Source organism: Sphaerodactylus townsendi, linkage group LG08 (genome assembly GCF_021028975.2).
Source record: "Sphaerodactylus townsendi isolate TG3544 linkage group LG08, MPM_Stown_v2.3, whole genome shotgun sequence".
Lineage (NCBI taxonomy): Eukaryota > Metazoa > Chordata > Lepidosauria > Squamata > Sphaerodactylidae > Sphaerodactylus > Sphaerodactylus townsendi.
The window spans coordinates 89,907,630-89,933,916 of record NC_059432.1 but is presented as its reverse complement, the minus strand read 5'-3'; the positions used below and the strand labels follow the sequence as shown (position 1 = coordinate 89,933,916).

Here is a 26,287-nt window from a genome sequence, read left to right as displayed (position 1 = left end):
TGACAATGAGTCCCATTTGGCTAATGCCTAAAACCAGGGTAACTAATAAGCCAGACTAATGAACATCCTGAAAGATACTTCTCTCTAACTCCATTCAAGTTGCATAGCAACTACCCATTTCTTCTCTCTTTTTTTGTAAAAAAAATTAATAACCAAAATGCACTTAATGCCAGCATGCCACTTTAAATAACTCAGTTTTGAAAGATTCCCCTCTCCCCCCATTTTTTTTAACAAACTCATGGACGGGAAAGAATTTTTTTAAAGAGAGAACATTGTATGCCTATGTAATGGCACAGTGACCCTAGGAAAGGCGACATCTCTTTGCTCTGATGAGAGCGTTTTCAGAACACTTGACATCCAGCACATTTTAATAGCTGTTAGCAAATATGTAATTGCGGTCTCCTACTTCTATTAGTTCTCTCTCCTGTTTAAATGTCAAGCTGCACAACAGATTCCAATTGTGAAATCAGAATAACCTCCTGCTAAAATTATATCCTCCATGCGAGAAATTTAGTTGTTTAAGACAGCTCGATCTACGTATTAGTGAAAGTCTAAAATTATGTCATAACAAGGGTGATCTATGAAAGGAAAGGCCTGACGGTCTGAGGCCCCTTCTGCACATGCAGAATAATGCATTTTCAATTCACTTTCACAATTGTTTGCAACTGGATTTTGCTATTCCGCACAGTAAAATCCAGCTGCAAAGAGCATTGGAAGTCGATTGAAAGTGTGTTATTCTGCATGTGCAGAAGGGGCCTGAGAGCCAGACATTGAAAATTGAGAGATAATGACTGACAGTGAGTAAACAATAAAAGGAGTCTTTCAATACATGAAAGATTTTAAAGGCAGCAATAAAGCACAGAAGGTGGAGGAAAATGGTTCATACATTCATAGATGTCACCTGATGTAAACAGCATTCAATTGTGATGCACATCCATGAAAAAAATTATTGCTGGTCAAACACCACATACAGAACATAACATCCTGAGATCATGACATGGCCAGGTGAAATCAGTTCACACGTCCAAGTTGGAAGTCATCAAGTGTTGAGTATTGAAATGATAAGAAATCATGGGTGCTATATGGCCTGTGTGAAAAGACATGCCAGAGATTTGGAACACTCAGTGAAAGCTCTACATCACCTGTTTCCATGGCAGAATATGCCAGTTCACCCAGAAGATCAACATCCTTTGATTGTATAACAACCAACAAAATGTATGCAGTTTTTAAGGGATAAAGTGATCTCCAACTGGAAATCCTCACTTATTTCTGCCTCATTCATCCATACAAGGCACAGCTATTCTCCATCATATTAACAAATATAGTATGCATCTACATTTTTTCAGTGTACTCCAGAGAGTTGCTGTATAGATGTTTATTACTTAAGTGGTCCAGAGAGTAATTGATGAATCACACAACTGACACAGGCTTGTGCCTTGTCACCCAACTCCCATATAGAATATCTACAAGATCGAAATATCAGCCGAATTTTGCCATGGAAAAATCAGCCAAATATTGCCATGGAAAAATCAGCCGAATTTTGCCATGAAAAAATCAGCCGAATTTTGCCATGGAAAAATCAGCCGAATTTTGCCATGGAAAAATCAGCCGAATTTTGCCAGTCTGTAAATTTCTCTTAGCAGAGTTGGATCTTGTCACATTTTTCACTGATGCAACAGGAAACAAAGTTTTTTTTGCACACACGACCCCGCCCCTGGCTATGAAGAACCAGGTGACGGGGTTGCCATCAGGAAGGGAGTCAGACAACATCACCCCTCTTTCTTTTTGCACCAACAATAAATCTGTAGGATCCAACCCCAGTGTGTCTCTTATGTTATGCATTTATGCTGACATGTATATGTTTATTCATGCAGCAATCCAGACACTGGCCTTGAAAGAGTCCCATCCCTGCTGGCCCAGCCTCTTATAGGCTGGCAGGCCCTCGTCACGTGCCGGTTCCTGGCCATGTGACCGCCTGCTCGGCTGGCAGAGGGAGGAGGCATTTCACTCCTTCCTCCCCCGCCGCAACAGCATCCCCAGGCTGAAGCCTGGGACGCGATTTCTGCTGGAATGCTTTTAATTTTGAACATGAGTGCATAATGCATCTAAACGTCCATGGAAAAATATACACAAAGACTGTCTCAGTGAAGTGATGCATGAATATGGTTGCACAAATAAGTGGACAGGAAAATAAGTGAGGTTTGGCATAGCTACTCTTGGGTTTTGGAAGTTTTTGGGAGATGCTGCTTCCGTAAAATTTCTGTCTGGACATTTACTATGCTCATTGATGGTTATGTATTATGTGAGAAAGTACACACACACGAAGAATGTCAAGAGGCCCTAGTCCAAGGACATCCTGTTAAAGGACAGACCCAGAACAAACACTTACAAACCCTGAGGTCTGAATCTAGAAACCCCAACTTTGGTAAGCTGCCACCAGCCCCTTTGGTAAGTTGCCACTACCCAAGCAGCCAGAAGCCAAGGGGCAAGTTTTCAGCCATCCAGAGATTACAGTTAAGAAAGTCACCCCATGAGGCAGATCACTTGCAAAGTTAACCTGATAGTATGTAGCTACAATGGTCTAGGATTTAGACTGGATTTAGATTGGATTTAGACTGAAGCCATCTAAAGACAAAACACAACAAAATACGATTCAAGGAAATGTATTAAAATTGTGCAAGGATATGTAATCAAAAGAACATTAGCAGTGACAAATAAAACAATAAAACCTAAAGCAAAAGGAACTAACAACACACTAAAATAGCCTTGATTCAAAAGGCAAGATTCAATCCAAGATGCTACCATTTGTAGCTGTGCTCCTTCATCTTCACAAAGGTCTCTTTATTCAGAGTAAGAGTCCCAAGGTGTCAAGAGGCCATAGTGCCAGGAACTAAGAACAAGCTGGTCAAGGACCAAAATACTGAATCAAGGAATAATAGAGGAAGGTACCAAGAAGCACACTCAGCTAGGCAGAAGTGATAATGGCCCAATGACCAATCAAATCCATGCCTGGGGAACTAAGAAAACCATATAATTCTGTTGCCCGTGCAGTGACCTCAAGGGTCTGAATGAGATAACAAAGTAGGATTTATTCTGCAGCCATAAACCCTCCCTTGCTTACGATGACACAGCAAAAATCTCATCAGTTTAATTACTTGGAATGTGAAGCTATGGTTCTGTGGCCTTGATGACCTAGAGACTGAAGCCTGAGACCATATTTTACCCTCAACTCCTGGTCCCTTATCAGTATGTAGGGCTTAGAGCTTTGCTGCATTACAAGCACACAGTTAAATTCTTCTCTATTATTTGAATGTAGGCCTCAATGATTGAACTGATGTCTGAAAGAACAAGAAACTGTTCAGGGGAACTCTGTTTCTTGACAAAAATGAAGAAGAGGAAATGTTTGGATTTATATCCCGCTTTTCTCAATTGTAAGGAGTCTCAAACTCTTTCCCTTCCTCTCCACAACAGACACTTTGTAAGGTAGGTAGGGCTGAGAGAGTTCTGACAGAAATGTGACAAGCTCAAGGTCACTCAGCAGACTACATGTGAAGGAGTGAGGAAGCACGCAAGATGTTCTTTCCATAGGAAGGTTTTACTTTAGCAGTTGCAAGATTACAGAAGCCTATGCTATACAAGACTGTAAGACTACTAGCAGGGCACCCGTGCTTCGCTACTTCATCACAGGCTCTCTATGAATTTCGGGGTGACATTCAACATACTTCTTTACAGCCTGTTTGTGAACTTAGGGTATTGTAGTAGTGCACTGCCGACCCAGCAGTGCCGTAGTAGAACGTTGGGGCATCCGCCGGACCTGCGGCCTGCGGTGTATCGCACCCCACTCCCTCATCCCCATGAGTCGGGTCCAGTGAACTGTCTGGCTCAATCACGAGGCATGGGGACAATGGTCTTGCCCCAGGTGAGGATTAGGCTCGAGCAGCGTGCAGCTCTTCTCCTTACACATTAGCCAGATGAATCATGCATCACATGATGATCTCCCGACCTCCCAGCTCTCCGGAACTCCCCAGCCCTCCCTCCCTACCGCCCCGATAGAGTAACAATAAAGGTGCCAGGAACCGGCGGGCGGAGACTTCGCTAGAACCGCTGGACCTCCGGTCTCCCGCTGCTGGCGATCCACCAGATGTTATCTCGGCGTCTCGTCCTGGTTCTTACAGCTGACCCGGCGTGGGTGACCTGGCTGGTGCGAAGCCAGGAATCCTCGAACCTCCACTCTGCTTTCACGCGTCGCCTGGGAGACGCGATGCGAAGTCCGGCTGGATCGGCATCCCAGGGACCCACCGTTTGGGTGTCGCCTGTCCTCTGAACCGGCATCCAAGAGGGCTCGCGTCCTAGGACGCTCTCGTCCGTGAATTACCGGTGAAGTATGGGAGCTTGCAAAAAGCAGGGCTTATGAGGCAAACGCGTTGGCGAACTGGCGTTAACGAAATGCGGCAGGGTCCCGTAAAGAGAGAGCTGCGCAAATTGGTTGGGAGATTGAGCTCAGTGTCCATGGTACCCAGAGGGGGACGTGATCTTAGGACTGGGAAAACATCGGGCACTCTTAGCACCCAAGAGCCTCAGCGCCCGATATTAAGCTGCTACTGGCGATGGAGACAATGTTTTGTCGCCATCAGCCTGCAGACCCTCTGTCTCCCTTGCAGTAGAGCGCCCTCCTTCGATCTTTCACCTTCAATTTCCAACCCGAATTTTCTCTATCCGCTAAGTTGGGCCGCCTGTCCTCCTTCTGCCCCCCCACAAGCTCCTTCACCCATTTCCAAACTCTCCGGCTCAGCCGCCCCCCCTCCCTACTCCGCCCTTCATTTTTTCGAAGCCACTGCACCTCCGTCCGGCGCGCCAAGTAGCACGGGTTTCAAAACTCTACTTAGAGCATTATTAGCCCGCGATCTGCAGAAGAAAAAAACCAGCGGAGAGCGATGCCGGATTGCTTGCATTGTGCCCGATCCACTTTCACAGATACTGAGGGAGGGTGGCGTCATTGACGGGTTGTGAGTACAGCCAGCAAACTATAACATCCTCACTGAGCTCCGCCAGCGTCGCGAGGCGATAGGAATCACTAGCCCTACATTGAGAGGCATGCTGGAGAACTGTCGCCGAGGAATCACCTAATGGTTCCAGGCGACTGGAAAACCACCTTTCGCGTGCTCCTGAGCCCTGCACAATTTGTGATCTGGAAGCGAGAGTTCGCCAGCAGTGCATCAGCAGGGGAGCAGCCTCGGCAGCGCCCTACCTAACGCTTCCAACTTTACGGTTTGATGCTTTCGCCAACCCCAGCGATCGAATTGTCCTGCCTGGGGCCCGCGCCGTTGCAGCCTCTGGAGTGCATTACAAGGCGTTATCAAAGTCCCCAATGCCGGCCAGCCAACCCAGAGTTTCTCCACCATCCGGCAAAACCCCAAAAGAGCCCTATGCGGGGTTTGTGAACGAGGCTCCAGGGAGGCCCTCAAGAGGCAGGTTGACAGCGAGGGAGGCCAGGGCGAACTCAGCAAAAGCGTACTTGCCAAGGCATACTCGCTGAGAGTGCCGCCGCTGATCACAGGCCTGGGAAGGAACCCGAGCTGGCGATGCCAAGCTTGCCAGGATATGGTCTTTTAAGCCCATCAAGCCAGCCTTCTGAGTGGCCGCCCTCTCCGCTGCCATGAGGCAGCCCAGCAAGTGTTTCAATTGCGGCAAGCAGGACATTTCGGTGGCAGAGCTGCCCGGCCCGGGGCCTACCCTGGCGGAGGAGGGGTCTCTCCCCAGAGGCGAGACCCCCCAAGGAGAATCTGGGGCGGGGCTCCCAATGCCTGCTGGGAGGCCCGGCCAGCGGAACCAAGATCCGCGCCTCAAACCCTTCCCGGAGCTCCCCATGAGATGCCCGGCTGCCAGCTCAGTATAGTGGTCCCATCCCACGGGAGACCGGTAGGCTGGTCTTGCCAAAAGCTTCCGCCCGTGAACAGGGGTTGTTCATCATCCCAGGGTCATGCATTACATGCACCAGGGAGCCATCCACATCCAAGTATGGTGAACATCCATAGAAACTGCAAGTTCACCTGAACACCCTGCCTCTATGCTCTCACTTGCGGTCTAATCTAAGTTCCGGCTAATCTAAGAAATCTGATTTGTACAAAACCCCCCCTCTATACTTCCTGCTCCTGCTAGCCTTCTACTTCCAAAGTCCTGCCATGCCTCCGCCGGTGCCCCAGAATAGCCGCATTTCAAAATCTCTGCAGAGTCCACAGTCACTGAATTGCCACAGAAAAGAAATGCTGGCCAGGAAGGGACTGCAGTTTGCGAAGACCCTCACTCAAGTGCCCCATGGCAATCACGGGACAATGGGGCATGGAAGGGAAGATGCTCACACAATGGCCTTAAGCCCAAAAGTCCTTCGTGAAGAAGAAGCCCCTTGGCCCTCTCAGCTGTAAGGTTCCAAACCAGATCTCACTTAGCCTCTAGCCTGTGCAAAACCTAAGCTCAAAGCTCCCAGTGGCGGCAATCGTTGGTACCTCAGAGCAAGATCTCAAATCAAGTTGTAATCCTCCCTTGCTACTATATGCTCTGTGCCTATGTCTCTGTATGTCCTGCCCCTTTCAAAGAGACCCTAGAGTTCTCCCCTCATAGGAGGATTTTTCTATTCGCTTCTAAGCTATGCTCTTGTGCTTCGTTAAAATTTTTCTCCCTTCTGATTATGTGCCAATGCCTTGAAGGCTTAGCCCATTACAGCATCCGCTCGCGGGACACAGCTTCGTCGCGTGTTCCCCAGGATACCGATAAGGACCTGCTTCAAAGCCTTTCCATCATAGTTTAAACCTTCAAAACTTTCTTCAAACCTCTCCTTGAGAACCTTTTTCCTTAGTCCATCTGAGCCTACACTGCCACATTGGCGTGCAGAAGCGCCGGAAGGTTTATATAAAGGCTTACCGTCACAGATCCACCGGATCCCTATAGGTGCCTTCAAAGACTACTTGCTAACTTCCATTAAGGAAACTGTTCCCTCTCCCTTCCTCTTCTCTTTCTGTTTTCGACCAGTAGAAGCGGAGGGCCAATTAGCTGACTGGCCCTCCTGGATTAAAATCTGGGCCCGTCGATACCGCCAGCACTGTTAGGACAGGCCCCAGTTTAAAGGGGCTGCCGCCATTATCTTCATACTTTAAACCGTTTGGGTTATGGCTGCCAGCGCCACAGCAGCACAATACCTGTTAAGGCCAGGCTCGGCGGTAAGGAAGCGGAATGCCGGCGGACGGCAGTTCCCAAGATAATTGATCACCAAAATTTAGCACCATCCAGCTTCTGCATTTAACCGCCAAGGTCACCCGGTAAGTGCAACTCCTTGCACGAAACCCCCCTTCCCTTTCTCCTTTGTTATTGATAGCGAGGAATTTGCCTCTAATTGCCTGATTGCTTCATTCCCGGATGCACCATCCCCAAAAGGTGCTTCCAAAGCCCCCCTTTATTGTTTGCTGATTAAGCATGCATACCCACAATCCCCAGGACTTCGCCTGTTCCCTCTCCCCTGAGGCTCGGACCCTCGCCTTGGCAGCACCCTGATGGCCCAGCTCTGAAGCCAATTCCACCAGAATTATACCTCCCTGCCACTCCTGTCAAACAACTAAAGAAGAGAGGTGTAAGTGACCCCAGGAGGGTTGCATTAAAGCAACCTTCTGCAGGCTGCAAAACAAGCCTTCTTCCCTTCCCATATTAAATCTAAGCACTAACTTCGATCCCAATCTCCTTCATCGCTCTAGGAGCTGAGCCTGGCGGGGACCCGACCCGTAACCTGGAAGGTGTGACGGTCCCTCTTCCTGGTTCCGTGGACTCCGATTAGCCATGACAGGCCAACCCGCGGAATGAAGCCGGAAAACCAACCCCATCCCGAATTAAGGCGCTGTCTCTCTAGAGAGTCCCTTAGCGATCCCAGCGGAGCGCCCGTGCGTAGCGCTTAAAGACCGAATGACCTGGGGAGGCGTCAAAGTGACCACCAGCCGAACTAAGCTGCTCGCGTAGCAAAGACCACCCGAGTTACCGAGAACCTCTGTGCAGCTCTCTTTCGCGATCATCACCACCAACTCAGCGACCACCATCCTTTGCCGCTCTGCTGCCTCCTGCCGTTGGCCGATCGTACCCTGGCAAGCTTTCACCAGACCAACATCTGGGAGCGGTTTGCTGCCCGCTGCCAACGTCTCATCTTTCGCTGCCCACCAGGCCGGTACCGTAAGTCCGGAGCCTGCGCACGGGCTCCTGCCTGCTCCCCGTCTGCAAAGCACCGGAACTCCCTATAGCGAGGTCTGGGCTGAGCCCCTTCATGAATGCTCATCCATCGGGTATTCTATAATGGCCGACTGGGGACCGATGGGTCAAACCCTCCCGGCTGGCGCTCTTTCCCTTGTCACCAAGGCGATTAAGCTAATACGAGTCCAACACCTGCGCCCGCATCACCGGTATGGCAAACGGAGGAACGACCGGGCCATTAAGTCGGCTCGACCAGGTGGAACTGCACACATGGAGGACGTTTCCCCAGTGTTCGAGAACATCCACTCCCCAGGGGCTGGTTCTGGACCTGCGAGGAAGGCCGTTTAACTACATTCCGCCCGACTCCTGCGGAACTCTTTGCTGCCTCGGTAAGCCTCACCATTGTCTACCCCAGGCTCCACCCGGGGAGCCGGACGCCCGCCCGCCCGCCGCTCGCCCTGCCTTTCGACCCCTCCTGTCCGGACGGCGGTCGCCCTCTCAGCGGAGTTAGATCTCCCCAACTTCTAATGGGAGTCCCGGACTACGCTTCCTACAATGCTAAAGACTATTGGCCGACTGGCTATTGCCCACTCTGAGGATCCATCAACTCTACCTCCACGCTCTGGATGCCCTGGCCTCCGAGCAGCAGAAGGTTTCGATCAGCGACCCTGAACAATCGTGCGCTATTGATTATTTGTTGTTGTTACATCGCAAGGTTGTGAGAATGTACATAATATGTGTTGTTTTAATCTTTCTGATAATTCCCCAGTTGATCCACATGAAAGTCTGCGTGAGCTGCAAAGTTGTATCTAATCTGAAGGTATGATGTTTGCCCCATTGGTGGTCAGCCCTCTGGGCCTTTGGCTGCGAGGAGAATGGTTGAGTGCTATTGTACAGCTCTGCATTGGTTAATTGTGTGCTTGTTGTCCGGATCTTGTTTACGTTCAATCGCGTCTAATATTATAGCGTGTGTAGAAACCCCTCGCATTTCCTTACCCGCAGCCAAAGTTCTAATGTTGCACAAACAGCTTAGCCAACTTGATGGCGGCGGAGGGAGACAAAGCGTCACTTTAAATCGCCCTTAGCGTTTACGACCCCGTTTTCTAAAATGTAAAAGGAGGAGATGTAGTAGTGCACTGCCGACCAACAGTGCCGTGGTAAGCGTTGGGGCATGCCAGGACCTGCGACGCGATTATCGCACCCCACTCATCCCCATGAGTCCGCAGTTAGGTGAACTGTCTGGCTCAATCACCGGTAGCAGGGACAATGGTCTTGCCCCAGATTTGAGATTTAGCTCAACTGGCGATAAATAACTATCATGCGGTAACCAGATGAGATCATGCATCACATGATGATCGCGACCTCCAGCTCTCCGGAACTCCCCAGCCCTCCCTCTGCGCCCGATGGGTAACAATAAAGGTGCCAGGAACTGACGGAGCGGAACTTCGCTAGGAACACGGACCTCCGGTCTCCCGCTGCTGGCGATCTCCACCAGATGTTATCTCCGCGTCTCGTCTCGTTCTTACGCTGACCGCGTGGGTCGACTACAGGGTATGTTGTTAGTATTTGGTTGTAGCGGTGTTCTTAATGTGAGGGTGGGTGGAGGAGTACTTTTTCACAGCCTGTCTGTTAACGTTGGGTGACATTCAGCATATTTCTTTGCAGCCTGTTTGTGAACTTTGGGGTGACATGCAGCATATTTCCTCACAGCCTGTCTGTGGACTGATGGGTTTGTTTCCGCATATTTTGCAGCAGCTTCCTGTAGTTGTCTTTTTATAATGCTGTGTATAAAGCGCTTTCTGCATTTAATTCCTCTTCTCCCTGTAGCAATTTCAGCAGAAGGGACAGGTTTGCATGCGTTGTGGAGGGCAGCGTTAGAGTGCATTTGGTGCACCTTGGTGAAAGACATGAAGCTGGTAGTATTTAACTGTCACCCTTAGAATGTTTGTGCAGCATGCCTGTGGACTGAGCGGTTGGTTTGCCCTTAGAATATTCGTGCAGATGGCCAGAGATGAGCAGTGAAAACAGTAAATGTGTAATAACTCAAGTAAAACTGAATATTTTGAAAAATCCTTTCTTAATGAGCACCTGGAGTACGTAAGGAACAGGTGTGCCATATTTCATGTGTGTGGCTTCAGTGGTTCCTGAGTTCTGTGCATGAGTCAGTGAGTGGTTTTTCGCATTTATATATATAGATACAGAACTCTTCAACAAGAACAAAGTTGAACACACACAGAACTTAGACTCTGGTCCCTTGTCAGTCTTTTCCTGCCTAGATGTTTCAGAAGTTCTGAGAACAGTTTTGACATTTGTGTATGTGTGGTGACTCTTTTAGCTTTTTATATAGGTTAAGTGGTTTCTATCATACCACTTTTTAAAGAGATTCCTGGATTACCTAGCCTAACCCACAACCTGAGAAGAACAGCTGGAGTCATTTGGACTTATTTCCCCTGATGCTATTATAGATTACATTAACAGCATAATTTATGGGATGGGAAAGCATCTGCTTGTTTCTCAAGTGTGTTTCCTGGAAGCAGGTATGTCCCAAATCTTGTTCATGAGCTAGCTATAGGAGGAATGACTCATCAAAAGAGGTGTCACCATTTCAGTTTCAGTTCTACCAAAATTGATGAAAACCTTTTTTATTCCATCTGCCATTTGGAGTCCATCACTGAAAAAAAAAAAACTATCCGTGTAGTTTTTTTAAACTTGAAGATGCTCGTTCTGTTTACGGTCAATAAAAATAGTTTTTATGGTGTTTTATAGGTTGTTTTTAAACTGCTTCTACTTGTTTAATTTAATGTTTATTGTTGAACATTAATCAGTGTCCTGAGAGTCTGTCTGTAGTGTCACATGCCCTGGATAAACTGTCCTAAATAATATATAAATAAATATTTTCTTGCTGACTAACCTTAATTTGTACAAAGGATCCTAAAGCATCGTAGAACAGAAGCTGCTGAGAAACTGCTGCCAGATTTATTTGCCTGACTACTGACTGAAGTGAAAACGAATAAACTGAAAATTCGTTATTACCTTTTCCTGCCAGTTCTTTTCCCTCATCACCTTCTGCCTGAACGTTTCCTGTAGCTCCTTCATTCTGCTCTGATGGGAGTCCCTAAATGTGACAAATATCCATTTTTAACACATATTACCAACACACAGCTGAAAACTTATCAGTAACTGTGGTTCTTAACCTTTAGCAATCTAAGGAGATCCTTTATAATTTAGAGTATTTCATGGACCTCATAGGCCTCCCCATCTGTGCCTCACAACACACTGCACAGCCCCGTTCATAACTGGAGGGGAAGGTGGCTAACTGCCTCCTATCCCTTCTTCTTTTCTTCACCTATCTGCTACCTGTACAGGTGTGAGGCAAAGTGTGTTCTCTTTAGCTACCTCTCAGCCATTTGCAAAGTGCACATGGAAAATCACACACGTCCCTGTTGTTCGCCTCAGTCCCTGTCCCGGACATTTCAGGCCAGCTATTGTATGCTGTCTACTGTAGCAAGTGGCATCATAAAAGTGAGCTGAACTTTACTCTCCACACATTCAAGCAAGACAGTCAGAGACAACTTGCAAACTCCATGAAGTATTTTCATGTTTGTGTTTGTAGACCACAGTTGCAGAAATATTGTCCTAGATTATGAGATTTCTCCTTTAGCTTGCAGTTCAGATACAGTGCATGCTGTTCTTTTTTTTCCATTGATTTTGTTCACTGGGATTACAACATAGAAAGTAATCCTGTCAGGGCCTGCCCGTTTCCATATTACATTATTACACACATGTAGCTTTCTATATGGATAACTTTCATTTGTTTGTGATGATTTTCAGTTCACGATTGAGTACAAATTTGCGCAACAAATAAAAATAGAAATTATTAGTACGGACAATACTGTAGTAATTTTCTCACATTTTAAAATCAGGACCTCTAATGAGTTCAGAGTATTTTGCCTGAAGGACGATATGACAGCCATCATTCACAAAACAGGGACAGTCAGGGCACAGGAGGGAGGGAGGCCATTTGCCCTGGGCCTCGAATTCAAAGGGCACCTCAGATTTACAGTGCAATCCTGAAGAGAGTTATCTCCAGTCTAAGCCCATTGAAATAAATGGGCTTAGATTGGAATAACTTTCCTCATGATTGTACCATTTGACACTTGATGGGGTTTTTTTTGGCATTTAGTAAGTTTTGCAACTTGACACCCTTTTTGATGCCTTATTTTATTTAAATGTGTCATCATTGTAATGTTTGTTATCGTTAGGGGGCTCAAAAATCTGAGAATGGGTTGAGCCTCTCCAAAGTCAGCAGTTTAGCGCATACAGAAGTGGTTGCATAATGGCTCTGGCAAGTGTAGAAACTGCCATTCTGGTTCAAATCTCACTTCAGCTGTGAACTCACAAGATGGGCCTTAGGCACACTATTCTTCTGCTCATTCCCCCCCTCCTCCACCATGTTGTAAGAATTACTGACATAATACGAAGTGTCTTATAGACCCCATGCAAACGCTAACTATTATTAAGTTCAAGGTTTGCCAAGCTCCGTCCTGTCTGGGTACTTGCTCATTTGATTGTGGGACTCCATCATGAGCTTAAATAGCAATCAATACTTGCAGTGTCTAATCATGGACTCTATAAGAGAGGCTACTCTTGCCACGCTGACCACAGTATAATCGCACAGTCATTCTGGTATGATTCAGTTTAAGAAAGGGCAGGGAGTAAGTCTTTGCCACTTGTGGTCTAAGGGTTATCTGTCTGTAGAAGAAAATCATGACAGTAGAAGGAAATCGACTGCTATTCCAATTTGATTCTTCCGACAGTACAAGGGAATCAATTGCTATTCTAATTTGACTCAATTTATGGGCAATTACAGGAGGAACTATAAAAGTCACTTTTCAAGTGAGATAGCAGACTGTTTGGTTCCATCCCTCAAGCCTTCTCTTTCTACAGAAACCTGTAATTTATTTTAATTAACAATACATAATTTTAATTTAATTTAATACTAATTATATTAGTTATTCATTTTACGAATGTAAATTTGATATGTATTTGTGATGGTATAACGTGCACACCAATAAAGATTTTTATGATGATTATGATTATGAACGGGCAGGAGACTCAAACCACGGGCATATATCACTCAGAGAGGAAGGGGATTATTTTGGACATTGTGTGCAGAAGATTAGTGGTGTGGCTGCGTCTACAGAAGTACAACCCACAGGGAAGAACTTTATCCGTGACACCAAGCTACCACACCCAGAACTGGTCACACAATTCAGCCGCGATTTCAACATGTTCATCGTTTGTACTTCATTATTCTCACAAGACACGCAGGCCAAGCGCCAACATGCCCAATCCCAATTAGCTCGAAGTAAGTAGTAATTTGGACACAATTTATCTCTTATACTAATCCCCCTCAGAGGCAATCTGTCATGTCGGGAAGAAGGAAATGTTTATTGTTAACTTCTTGACCTTTGTGTTTTGAACTGGGAGAAATTCTGGAACTTGCAGAGCTTTGTGGGTGTGTTAACTCTGGAAGAGGTTTTCCTGGATTTTAAGAAAACAGGTGAGACTGAAAAACTTGGGTCTAATGAAAATGCCATTAAAAACATAAAAACAAACCTGCTGGATCAGACCAGTGGTTCATCTAGTCTTACATGGTGACCAACCACTTCCTCCGGAGGTCCAATAACAGGGCACAGGGCCTACCCCTGATGTAGCCTCCTGGAACTGAGAGGCTTACTAGTGTGGAGGTTTGCTTTGTCACCATGGCTGGTAGCCACTGATAGTTCTGTCCTCCATGAATCTGTCCAATCCCCTTAAAACACCACGCAATGCCAGAAAATGTAGCTGCGACTCAAACAGAAGCTCCACATTCCGTAGAGATACAAGAGTAGGCGTCAATTCTTTAATGAACAGGACCATACAGAGGTAAGGCAAGTGTTATTTTCATATACCTATCTTCTTATCCTGTTCTTCCTCTAAGGAGCTCAAGGGCAGCATACATAATTTTCTCTTCCCCATCTTAAATCTTCCCCATCTTTTCCCCAGCCTTGGGACCGGACACCATTGATATAGTATATTAATATAGTATATTAATATATTAAAAAAATAGCTAAGATTTTATGATGCTGCCTTGCTATTTTAAGGATTTGATATTATAGTGGCTATTCATAATTTATTGTTTTGGCCTATGTGGCCCTTGTACACCACTCAGAGTCCTCTGGGGGTGAGCGGTTTATCAAATGTAAATCATCATCATCATCATCATCATCATCATCATCATCATCCTGAAAACACTAGGGCAGCAAACATCTTTGAACTGACAAAATTAACATCTGTCAAATTCAGAAGGTAGCCCTGCTGGGATCCGCACGAATACTACGCCGATACATTACAACTTCCTAGGCCTCTGGGTGAGGCTCGAATTGTAATAAAGGCCAACAACCAGCTAAAGATCTGGCAGCTGTGAAATCTACAACAACAGCAACAACAACAACAATAATAAATCTCACCACAACCCTGATGAGCAAGTTAGGCTGAGAGAGAATGTATGACCCAAAGTTACCCAGTGAAAAGAACGAGGACACTGCTTCAGGTGACATAATGAGGGAGAAAACGAGAGTGAATGAGGAGTGCATGGGCTCCACTCTCACCTCTTGGCAGATCACATTGATACCATCCCCCTCTTCCACCTATGTGCAACTGCCACAATGTGAGCACAGTGCTCTGTTCTGATCAGGGAGGCACACGTAGGAGGTGGAACGATCATGGTCTAACGATCATGTTGTGCAGGTGAGGGGAGAGGGCCAGCACAACTATTGACACATTCCCTTTATATTTGTTGTGACCCAGTGTGGTGTAGAGATTGAGAGCAATGGACTCTAACCTGAACTCCCCACTCCTCCACAAGAACAGTGGACTGCAATCTGGTGAACTGGGTTTATTTTCCCAGCCTGCTGAATCACCTTGAGTCAGTCACAGTTCTCTCAGAACTTTGTCAGCCCCATCTACGTCACAAGCTGCCTGCTGTGAGGAGGGGAAGGGAAGGCAATTGCAAGCCACTTTGAGACTCCTTAAAGGTAGAGAAAAGCAGGGTATAAAAACCAATTCCTCCCCCCTGCATTTCCTTCTCCTTCTTCCTCTTCTTCTCTGGATATGTCACCTGAAGAGGGCTGTTAAAGTTGTGATTGCACTGGAGCCAGCATCTGGAATTGCTCTACAGAGAGTCTAGTCCCACTGAATGCCTTTTATGAAGAAAAGACAAAGAATCCTTATTCACAACAGGGAAAAATGAAATGTGGCCTGTCTTTTCATACCAATAATTTCCATTAATGATAACTTATTCAATTAAACGCTCATTTGTTTCAACTGAAAAGCTTATTGGTAAATCAGTTTTAAATAAAAAGTTTTTCTGAGAACAGAACAGCCTGTGAATTAACCATAAAAATAACAAGAATAATCCTGCGATTTATCTTTTTGGGGGGTAGGGGAAATCTAAAATAGATGTGATCTGTGGCCGATCAGCCAGGCCAAAGTTTTCAACTCCTGACCTGACCTGTGTAGAAGAAACTTAGCATGTCACTTGCAGCTTCCCCCATGAAGAAAGAATTTGTACTTGCTGAAGCTTTTACTATCAAACATCTCTAATTAAAACAACACAAGAAAAGAACAAAATAAGTTATAGGATAAAAGAACTAGAAGAACTAAAATCAGAGGGCTGGAATATAAGTTGGTGGTTACATCAACAACTAAATAGTACTTTTCAGAAAGAAGAAAAGCCTTTTAATAAAATAGGAATCTATGATGAATTAGAGGAAATAATGCAAAAAAAAGAGGATCACTTAATAAAAAGATTTTATGAATTATGCTTGAAATTGGAGACGGAAGATGAAGCCATTAAAGATTATATGATTAAATGGGCACAAGACTTCGGACATACAATATTGTTATCAGATTGGGAAAAGTTATGGCATTCAGGGTTGAAATTCACAACCAGTAATTATATCAAAGAGAATTACTATAAAATGTGGTTCCGGTGGTATCTGACACCTGTTACTATAGCCAAATATACGACAAAATCTAATCTTTGTTGGAAGTGTGGAGGAGAAGTGGGAACCCTCTACCATCAACTATGGACTTGTGGAAAAAATAAAAAAAGTTTTTGGTTAATCAATACATCAAGAGATACAAAAAAAAAAATTGTAAACGCATTCTCATTCAAATGTACACTAGACTATTGTATTCTACTAGGTATTTTGTAATAATGTACAGAGAGAAAAATGATACAAAATTATTACAGTACCTAGCATAATAATAGCAGCTACAAGGATAGTTTTGGTTCAAAATTGGGAGAACAGACAAAATCCCTACAACTTCAGGATTGGCAAATAAAAGTGTTAGAGCTAATTAAAATGGCAAAACTAACTGGCTTTGAAATTTTGGAAACAAAAGAAAACTTTTTGGAACAATGGAAACATTGGTTCATATATTTGGACAGAAGGAATAATCAGAAATATGTTATATTAGAAGTATTATAAGTTAAATATAGAAGATAATACAGGAAAATAAGAACTTGAAATGTTGACAAACAGGAAAACGCACATGTGGAAGCCCATCTATATGTTTGTTTGTTTGTTTGTTTGTTTTTGTTGTTGTTATATGATATATGTTACTACATGTTGTTTGTATAAGTATTTTGTCTTGTTTTGTGTATACACTTGTTTGTTAATAAAGCAATTAAACAAAAAAAAGAAGAAGATCTCCTTCAGAGGACGAATCAGCAGATCATTATGTGTATCTTAACTTCTATGTCTTAATTTTTAAGGGCTCAGATTCAGACAATTTTTTCCTCAACGGCCTTGGCATTTTTAGTCATCCAGCAGTGGGAATGGATCTGAAAGTCCAATGTTTTCCCCAGTGGCATGAATCAAGCAGGAAGCTCCCAGGAAACAAACAAACAAACAAGACTCCCAGCTGTTACTTGGGCAAGCGGCTCAAATCAAGTTTGCCTAGTGAATGATGACTGTGGATTCCATTGTAGGTTGAACCTCTTTCCACATCACCAAATGACTGAAAGTCAGTCCTCTGTCGAAAAGGACATGCCAGCTAAAATCCACCCTATTTAACCTATATTGTGAATCTCCTTGGGAATTGTTACAGAGCAAAAGAGTGGTGAATATGTTTTTAAAATGTATACATGGTAATCTATATATGTTAGCAATATCACCTGACTGTGACACAGTCTGAAAACCTTAACTTGAAAACCTTAAGATCCTTGAACTAAAACATCCATGGGGACCTACCGAAAACCCACTGGGAATGGCTACTAGGACAATCCTTGTTCTAATAAGGCTTATGTGTTACTGTAACAATCTTTAACACAGCCATGTTATGTACTTCTGCAGAATTAAATGCAGTTGCTGTGGCCTGGTCCTGGTGTTAACAATTTTCCTCAGAAAGAAGACATACTGAATCGGGGTGCATAATCTCCATGGAGGCTTCCACAGAAGTATTCTGTTGTGAAGGACAAATGTCCTGCTGAAAACTGTCTTGTAGATGTATGTATGAAGTACACCCCGTCCTTCATTCAGGAAAACTCCTAACGGTCTTGCAGACCAATCCAGAGAGGGCCCCTCTGGAGTCAGCACACCCTTGTGCCGGCGGAAATGCCCAGCAACTTACCTGTGTGGCCAGCCGCCGTGGAGCTCCACAGCACCAGACCTGGAAGCTGGTTCCATCCCCCGGACCTGTCAGTGCAAAATGCTGCACAGGTGTGTGGCAAGAGTGGGCTGGGCTGACCTCAGTCGGCCTACAGAGCCCAATCGGCCCCCGTGTGCTGATGGAGCCGCCAGCAGAGATACACCACAATTTTTGTGGTGTATCTCTATTCTGCCCTATGGAGAATGTTAAGATATGTGTTTCCCCCTCAACTTTTTCCAGCTTCCCATACCCCTTTTGGAGTGGGCAGGGAGGCACTGGACTGTTATCATCCCCGCCCGCCTAAGACCTCTGGATTGTGCTATTGGAATGTGAAGAAATTAGGGCTCCATTATCTCCATGCATAAGTTGCTTGTGGATGTGGAAGCTTCAGTACCCACATGGAGCTCCTATGGCTGCCACAGCAACCACCATGCATAAGAACATAAGAACATAAGAACATAAGAAAGAGCCTGATGGATCAGACCAGAGTCCATCTAGTCCAGCACTCTGCTACTCGCAGTGGCCCACCAGGTGCCTTTGGGAGCTCACATGCAGGATGTGAAAGCAATGGCCTGCTGCTGCTGCTCCCGAGCACCTGGTCTGCTAAGGCATTTGCAGTCTCAGATCAAGAAGGATCAAGATTGGTAGCCATAGATCGACTTCTCCTCCATAAATCTGTCCAAGCCCCTTTTAAAGCTATCCAGGTTAGTGACCATCACCACCTCTTGTGGCAGCATATTCCAAACACCAATCACACGTTGCGTGAAGAAGCGTTTCCTTTTATTAGTCCTTATTCTTCCCCCCAGCATTTTCAATGTTTCCCCCCTGGTTCTAGTATTGTGAGAAAGAGAAAAAAATTATCTCTGTCAACATTTTCTACCCCATGCATAATTTTATAGACTTCAATCATATCCCCCTCAGACGTCTCCTCTCCAAACTAAAGAGTCCAAACTCCTCTCCAAATTAAAGAGACATGCACATCCTCACTACATCCACACAGCCTCTCCAATATTGGGGGGAGGGGTGACTTTAAAGCAGACAGCTAGAAAAAACAAGCACGCTCTAATGTCGGAACTCCTGAGAGTTTAACCAAACAATGATATTATTATTTACTTGCAGCCTCAGAGATTCATATGACCAAAACTGAGGAACCTGCAGCCTTTGTCAGCAAACGTTACTTTAAATGCTATTGTACCACTTACCGGGAAGTAACGGCAAGCTTTCCTCACAGAACAGCATGTTTAGAACAGGGAGAGGGGGGAAAAAAACTATATAAGCTGTAAGCTGTTTTTAATGAAATCAACACAGTTGCCACAACTGATCAGTGTACAGGACAGCAGAGACCCGACAGCATGTTGCTGGCTCCTGGCTCACTGTGCAGGTTGAAAAGCAGAAGCACAGCCAGAGTCACAGGGGAGGCTTAGGTGGTCACTTGCCATCCAAGCTGACAGACAGCCCATTCTCAGTGGTGGCTAGTGAAGTAAGGAATCCGGGGGAATCCGTTGAATGTGGGAGTGAACTGCTTCCTTTCCAGCCCCCTCTACCCCTCCCTCCCTTCTTCCCAGCTTACCCCTCACAGCATTTCCTCATGGACAGAATTTGGGAGAATTTGGTGTATTTGCTGTGGGATGCACTAAAAGGTGGGTGTGCTGAAACTGACCCATGATAGAAGGACAGGGTTGCCTGTTGGGAACAACAGGAGAGGTCTGAAGGCCTGTTGGGTAAAATGGGAGCCAGGAATGCCAACAAATTTGCACTGAAATACATTACAGCACACAAAAAAAGTGGCAATGAAAATGCAGTACAGATTTTGGAGGAAGGTCTCTGAGCCCTAACAGACTGCTCTGGGACGGGTATGATGGCCCGGAGTGTGGAATGATGGCCTCTGGGACCAGTTGGTTCTGTAACTGGAAAGACAGCCCTCAGTGAGGAATGACACTATCTGGGAGCAGCAGATATGTTCTGGGGCTGGAATGACAGCCCCTGAGAGTGCAGGGTTGCTAGGGGTGGTATAGGACACACCCTGCAGGGATAGTACAGAACACGCTGTAACATTACATCGATAAATGGCACATTCTGGGTGCTGCTGGCCGTTCCCCAAGCAATGTGCCTGTCATGATGTTCTCTGCCTCTGCTGCACTCCAGCAACGTTTTCTGAGAAGGACATATCTCACTAGATTTCCGATCAGGAGGGATAATACTTCTGTCTGCCCCCGCCTTCTCTAGCACTGCTACAGGTTGCCGTGATGGTAACCTACGTTCAGAACTTTGAATGTTTAAAGGCTTGTTGCTACTGATTCCAATCATAAGAAAAAATGACTGAAAACAATGAGACTGAAGCTGGATACACTTAAATGTGCTTGGAACTTGACTTCCTCCAAATCCAGCCCCTCTCATTACGACTATATTGTTAAATGCCATTTCTCTCTTCTTATGTTAAAATATCACTCCTTTCACTGCGCAGTCATATGCTGTGCTTCATAATGATTTATTCTGGGTGTGAAGAGCCACAAAAAGTCAACTTGCAGGGGACTTTCAGTTCGATGACATTCTCAGAAAGAAAATCCTGGGCAGAACGTCCTGTCCTGCAATGCTACGCATGACAAGTCATTTCTGATTACCTTTCTTTCTTAAGCATTACTACTTCTTCCTCCCGCAGCCTGAGATGATTCTTAATTGTTTCCAGTTCGCTCTCCAAGTGGCTGGTTCTTTTTTTCAGACCTTCTTCTTCCTTTTCTTTCTCAACTGCCTCTTCCTGTAAACATTTGCATACTTGTTGGCAGGCGAGCAGAGATTGCTCTTGTTCTTTCAGGGTATTAGTAAATCTAAAAGGGAAAAAAAGAAAGAAAGAAAACCAAATGTCGTAAGCGAAACATCCAGAAACATATAGAGAACGTAGTTTTATATGGTCCTTCCAGTAAATAGGAATGTTATGCAAAGATAATTTCTGTGTTTAAACAGTGTAGTTTCAGCATTGTGAACTAGGGTCACCAGCACTGGGTTAGGAAATAGCAGAGGTGTAATGGGAGAAAATGGCACCCAGGGCTCCCAGCCTGGGTGGGGATGCCTCTTTGCAGGAGGGGTGTGGGGGCAATTTTGTGCCCCCCTTGTGATCTAATGAGTGGCGCCTGGGGTCAATTGACCCCCATGTCCATCTTGCAGATACACACTGGGAAATAGCTGGAGCTTGAGGAGGGCAGGGTTTGGGGAGGGGAGAGACTTCAGTGATATACAGTCCACCTTGTACTCTTGATTTGTATTTCAAAAATGTCTGGCAATGCTCTAGAACCTATTTTTAAATGCCAAATAAAGGTTGTTGTTAAATATTGTTACAGCAGCCATTTTCTCCATAGGAATGGATCTCAGTTGGCTGGAAATCAGTTGTAATAGTGGGAGATCTTCAGCTACCACCTGGAGGCTGGCAAGCCCTAGTGTGTACTGAAGTATATGATACAGATGTGGCCTATGAAAGATTACCAGGAACAAAATTAGGATATAGTTATTATTATGATGTTTTCTACAGTACTTGAAAAAAATTAAGTACTTGAATTTTAAAAAAATCCTATGAGAGCCAGCATGGCGTAGCAGTTAAGAGCAAGTGCACTCTAATCTGGAGAACCGGGTTTGATTCTCCGCTCTGCCACTTGAGCTGCGGAGGCTTAATCTGGCGAACAAGATTAGCTTGTGCACTCCAACACATGCTCACTGGGTGGCCTTGGGCTAGTCACAGTTCTTTGGAGCTCTCTCAGCCCCGCCTACATCACAGAGTGTTTGTTTTGAGGGGGGGGGGGGAAGGGAAAGGAGTTTGTAAGCCACTTTGAGTCTCTTTACAGGCGAGAAAGGGGGCGGGTATAAATCCAAAAGCCTCCTCCTTCTCTTCTTCTTCTTCTTAACACAGTTGTGCTTATGGAATGGAAACTTCCTGCTTCCTTCCACAACCCTCAGTGCTCCTGGAAGTGTTGTTCGTAGAGGTCAGTGGAACCTCAAAAGCAGGATGAGGGGCCAGGAGAAGATTTGCAGCATTTGTGTGTGTCGGGGGTGGGGTGGGGTGGGGTGGGGTGGGAGCAGATTTTGATTCTCCAGAAGGGCATGGGATCTATTCCTTAAGTTAAAAAAAAGAAAAGAAAAGACAGACCTTGTCTGCAGGTTCACAATCTATTAGATGTAGAAATTCGAAAGAATAGGAAGATGACACAATAAGAGAAGGAGATGCTGAGGGGATTTTAAAAGGTAGAGAAGTGGCACGAACACAAGAAGCTCAGACAACAAGGGAAAAGGACACTTAAGACAATTGGCAAAGCAATTGTTTAAAAAGGAGGAAAAGATTTTTTTTAAATTCAGAGCTATTTTGCATTTGTCTACTGCTATAACCAGGGGAACATTTACCGCGATTCTGATCTTCCAATATCAGATTTCAGTTTTCGCAGTTCGCTTTGATAGTCCTGGACTTCTTTTGATGCTTTCCTAGAAAATAAAATCTCACATTACTAAGTTCTCCGCTTCTAAAATCACTATAAACTTCCCATGTCATGACAAGGTTCCCTGGAGAGGCAGCATAGAAAAATTCTAAATAAATACATTTTCATTTGGTGAAATTTTAACACGCTCCAGAAGAGGTTCCGCTTTATCCCGTGGCAAGAAAATATCAAAGTGGGTTTCAGTACTTTTTTCTCCCTATTGAAGCTTGAAAGGAATGTTGAAAACGGTGTTTGTTTTTTTCATCGTATCTGCCACAGGAATGCATACAAATTGTATATCGTCTGCATTCCTCCCATCCCCCAACTTACCCCTGTTGGTTAATGCATTGGCCCGACAGCAAAATTGATTTAATTCCTCATAGTTTTTACAGTCATTAAGACCAGAACAGTTTGTTGGCAATCCTTCTTTACCTCCTCTCCAAATCCAAAAAACAAACAAACAAACAAACGGGAATGGGTAGGGTACATTTTTCCACTGCTAAAAAAGGAAGAAGTTCGTTCTACCCACCAAAACATATTAAGCTGGGGATCACGGGACCTGCATGCACAGAGGCCATATATGATATGAGGGCTCGCAGTGTGAGGGGAATTGGGTGAGGCTGAGTGAAAAGGCTGGTTGGAAGCAGCCCACAGCATGAGAGCCAAGAGATTACCAGTCCACATAATCGGCGGTAGAAAATTTGCCTTGCTGCCACTTTGTCCTGAATACTCTTTTGGTGGCAAGTTAGCTAGGCAGAAATACAAAGGAATTGAACAGTGTTGTTAAACAAAATGGGTTAGAAAAGAAACCGAGGCAATGAGAGTCAGAAGGGAGAAACAGGTAGAAAATAGTTCAGAAATGATAAGCAGAAGGAAAGCTGTATAAAGCAGCCAGCCAGAACTCCAGAGCGTTGCCATTTATCTAGAACAGTGCAGGTCAGGCCAACTGAGAGAGCCTGGATGGGGCAGGGGCCATGGGGCCACTGGACTGCATGACCAGGCAGCAGGTCAGGAAAGCGTTTGGTCCACGAAGCCACAGGCAAAAATCTGTGGATGCAGCTCAACATGTGTGACCAGAGGTCTGACAGCATATTCGGGAGAAAGGTCCCCTTTCTTCCATCTCAACTGCCATGGCTAAGGTGGAGCAGCCAGAAATCTCTTGATGATGCCTGGATCCAGTTCAACCGAGAATTTGCTCCACAAGGAACATTTTGTATTGTATTGTTCGATTTGTATACTGTCCTCCCCTCAGGGCGGTGAACAACAACAGTATAATGCCAAACATCAGTAATCATAACATCAACCAAAAAAAAATCAATAAACATAGCGTCAGTAAACATAGGACCCCACTCCCTGCAGGTGTTTCCAATGGGGTGGGTGGGGGAAGGACTCTCACTCCTTCCCGTGGGCAGCAGGCGGCAGCTCATCAGGTGGACTTCTGCTTGGCTGGCAGGCAGGCAGGCAAACCAACAGGGAGGATCTGTTCCAGGCAGGGCTGAACAAGCTGGCTGCCTTGGGCTGCTGGTGGAACTTTGCATAGAGCTTGGAACATTATTTGTGTCAGACTCTGATACCTGTGAGCTCCTCTGGGAGCTAGCTTACCCCTGACAAGCAGGGTTAAAATAAAAATAAATAAGCATCCACCAATTGTTCTGTCAAGTACTGAAAGCTCATTGTGCATCCAAGTGAATTCCCATGTATACAGATTAACTGCTACCTGTGTTAGGAAACGGGGTCATTCTAGACAGCTACACCAGTAACTCCACACTATACAAACACATAAAAGTTTCTAACACTGTGTCAAGTCATTGGCCCTGTACAGTCTGCAGAAAGCTACAAAAAGCAGCACCCATCTGTTTAAATGGTTCAGTACAATAAATACGAAAATATATCTACTGCAGGCTGAATAAATAATGTCTAACACATATGTGTGGTATTTCAAATGTATGTGGATGCTAGTGTGATATAATAAAATACAAATTCATTTAAAAGCATTACTGAATTCATGGTAGCTTTTTGTCATTAAGTATTTTCCTAATTGTTATGTATTTTCTCTGTCAATGGATACTAATAGTATAGCTGCTATCGGGTTGGGATCCATGAACTTTTTTTGACATTACAAAGGCCCCTTCCGCACATGCAGGATAAAGCACTTTCAATCCACTCTCAGTGCACTTTGCAGCTGGATTTTCCTGTGCGGAAGAGGAAAATCCACTTGCAAACCATTGTGAAAGTGGATTGAAAGTGCATTATTCTGCACGGGCGGAAGGGGCCAAAGGGGTTCTCATCCATGAAAGGTTCGGAATCACTGTTTTAGAGCACGTCTGTCTGCATTGTATCGATCTTCCAAGTATATATGCGGGGGAGACAGGGAAGGCAAAAAAAAAATCTGGACGGAGCTCTTCACTGGACTTTTTGGGCATCAAATTGCAGTCACCTTATGGTGACCCCAGTAGGGTTCCAACTTAAGGCAAGAGATGTTCAGAGGTGGTTTACCTTTTATACAACCTGAAGAGAAACCAGAGTTGTCTTGCCATTGCCTGCCTCTGTGTAGCAACTGTAGACTTCCTTGGTGACATCCAAGTAGTAACCAGGGCTTACAAGATCAGGCTTCCTTGGGCTATCTAGGTCAGAACTTTCTGTGCCATGGACTAATTTAAATCAGGGCAGTTCAGATTCACTCAATATCTTTTTTTAAAAAACCTGTAAACAGAATCGACATCTCTTTCTGACAGACAAGGCAAAATGAGGATTGAATGGCAAAACCTCTCATTCAGAAAAAGAAAATCATCACATCAGGAAATGGGAAAATTCAGGATCCCCCTCCCCCAATATGTGGGGCTTCTCCTTTCAATAATCTAAGTTGTGGATTTTATATTTATGAAGACAGAACTATACTTTGAAAAAGCCTCTGAGTTTATTTCAGCAAGACATTCACTTACAAAAAGTCCCTACTACTGGCATTTGACATATGATGCTCTTGATCAGTCCAGATATGTCAAACAAAAAGCCCAAATAAATGACCAGTGTGGGACCTTGCAGGTTGAGACCCCCCCCCCCCCCCCCCCCCACACACACGGAAATAAAGCAGGCAGAAAATAGAATCAAAGTCTAAATGTTTATTTTGACACAAAGATCAAGAAAATCAGAAGGTACTCAAACAGATGCAGGCTCTTACTCTCTCACACACACACCGCAAATGTCAACCCTACACAACATAACACCTAAGCAATAAAAGCATATGATAAAGGGGCCCGAATGAAAATATACAACAAGTCACTCTGACATGGTGAGAGGGTCCTGGGTGGAAGCTAAGAAGGCAGAAGCAAGGCAGGGACTGAGGTTGACTCAATATCTCTGAGGGTCTTGTGTTCAAACTACACAGAGGCAGTAGCGAAGAAGTCAAACATTCTGGGTTGGGCGGTGGGAAGGGTCGATTTATACTGTAAAAATGTTGGAAGAAGGAGAAGAAGAGTTTGGATTTATATCCCCCCTTTCTCTCCTGTAGGAGACTCAAAGGGGCTTACAATCTCCTTGCCCTTCCCCCCTCACAACAAAGTCCCTGTGAGGTGGTTGGGGCTGAGAGAGCTCTGAAAAGCTGTGACTAGCCCAAGGTCACCCAGCTGGCGTGTGTGGGAGTGCACAGGCTAATCTGAATTCCCCAGATAAGCCTCCACAGCTCAGGCGGCAGAGCGGGAAATCAAACCCGGTTCCTCCAGATTAGAATGCACCTGCTCTTAACCACTACGCCACTGCTGCTCAAGAAGGTGAGTAGCAAGCGGGTTCCAAAGCCAGTATTGGCTTGGGACCAAAAAGTACCACTTTGATCCTAACTGCTAGGGAGGAATATTATAGATGCAACTAGAACAACTAGAATGAACCAGACACTAGCTGGTCTGGAGGAA

At 45.1% G+C, this 26,287-nt stretch overlaps 1 protein-coding gene across 2 annotated transcripts in view; it reads right to left on the bottom strand.

Annotated features, from left to right (window-relative positions):
* The window catches only part of LEKR1 (leucine, glutamate and lysine rich 1), a 76,368-nt gene that overhangs the window by 8,523 nt on the left and 41,558 nt on the right, over positions 1-26,287 (bottom strand). For both annotated transcript variants that reach the window (XM_048504917.1, XM_048504918.1), the window contains 3 exons: positions 22,312-22,389; positions 20,547-20,750; positions 11,260-11,341 (listed from right to left, as the gene is read on the bottom strand). In XM_048504917.1, the coding sequence (XP_048360874.1) occupies positions 11,260-11,341; positions 20,547-20,750; positions 22,312-22,389 (364 nt within the window). The remainder of the gene's footprint in view (positions 1-11,259; positions 11,342-20,546; positions 20,751-22,311; positions 22,390-26,287) is intronic.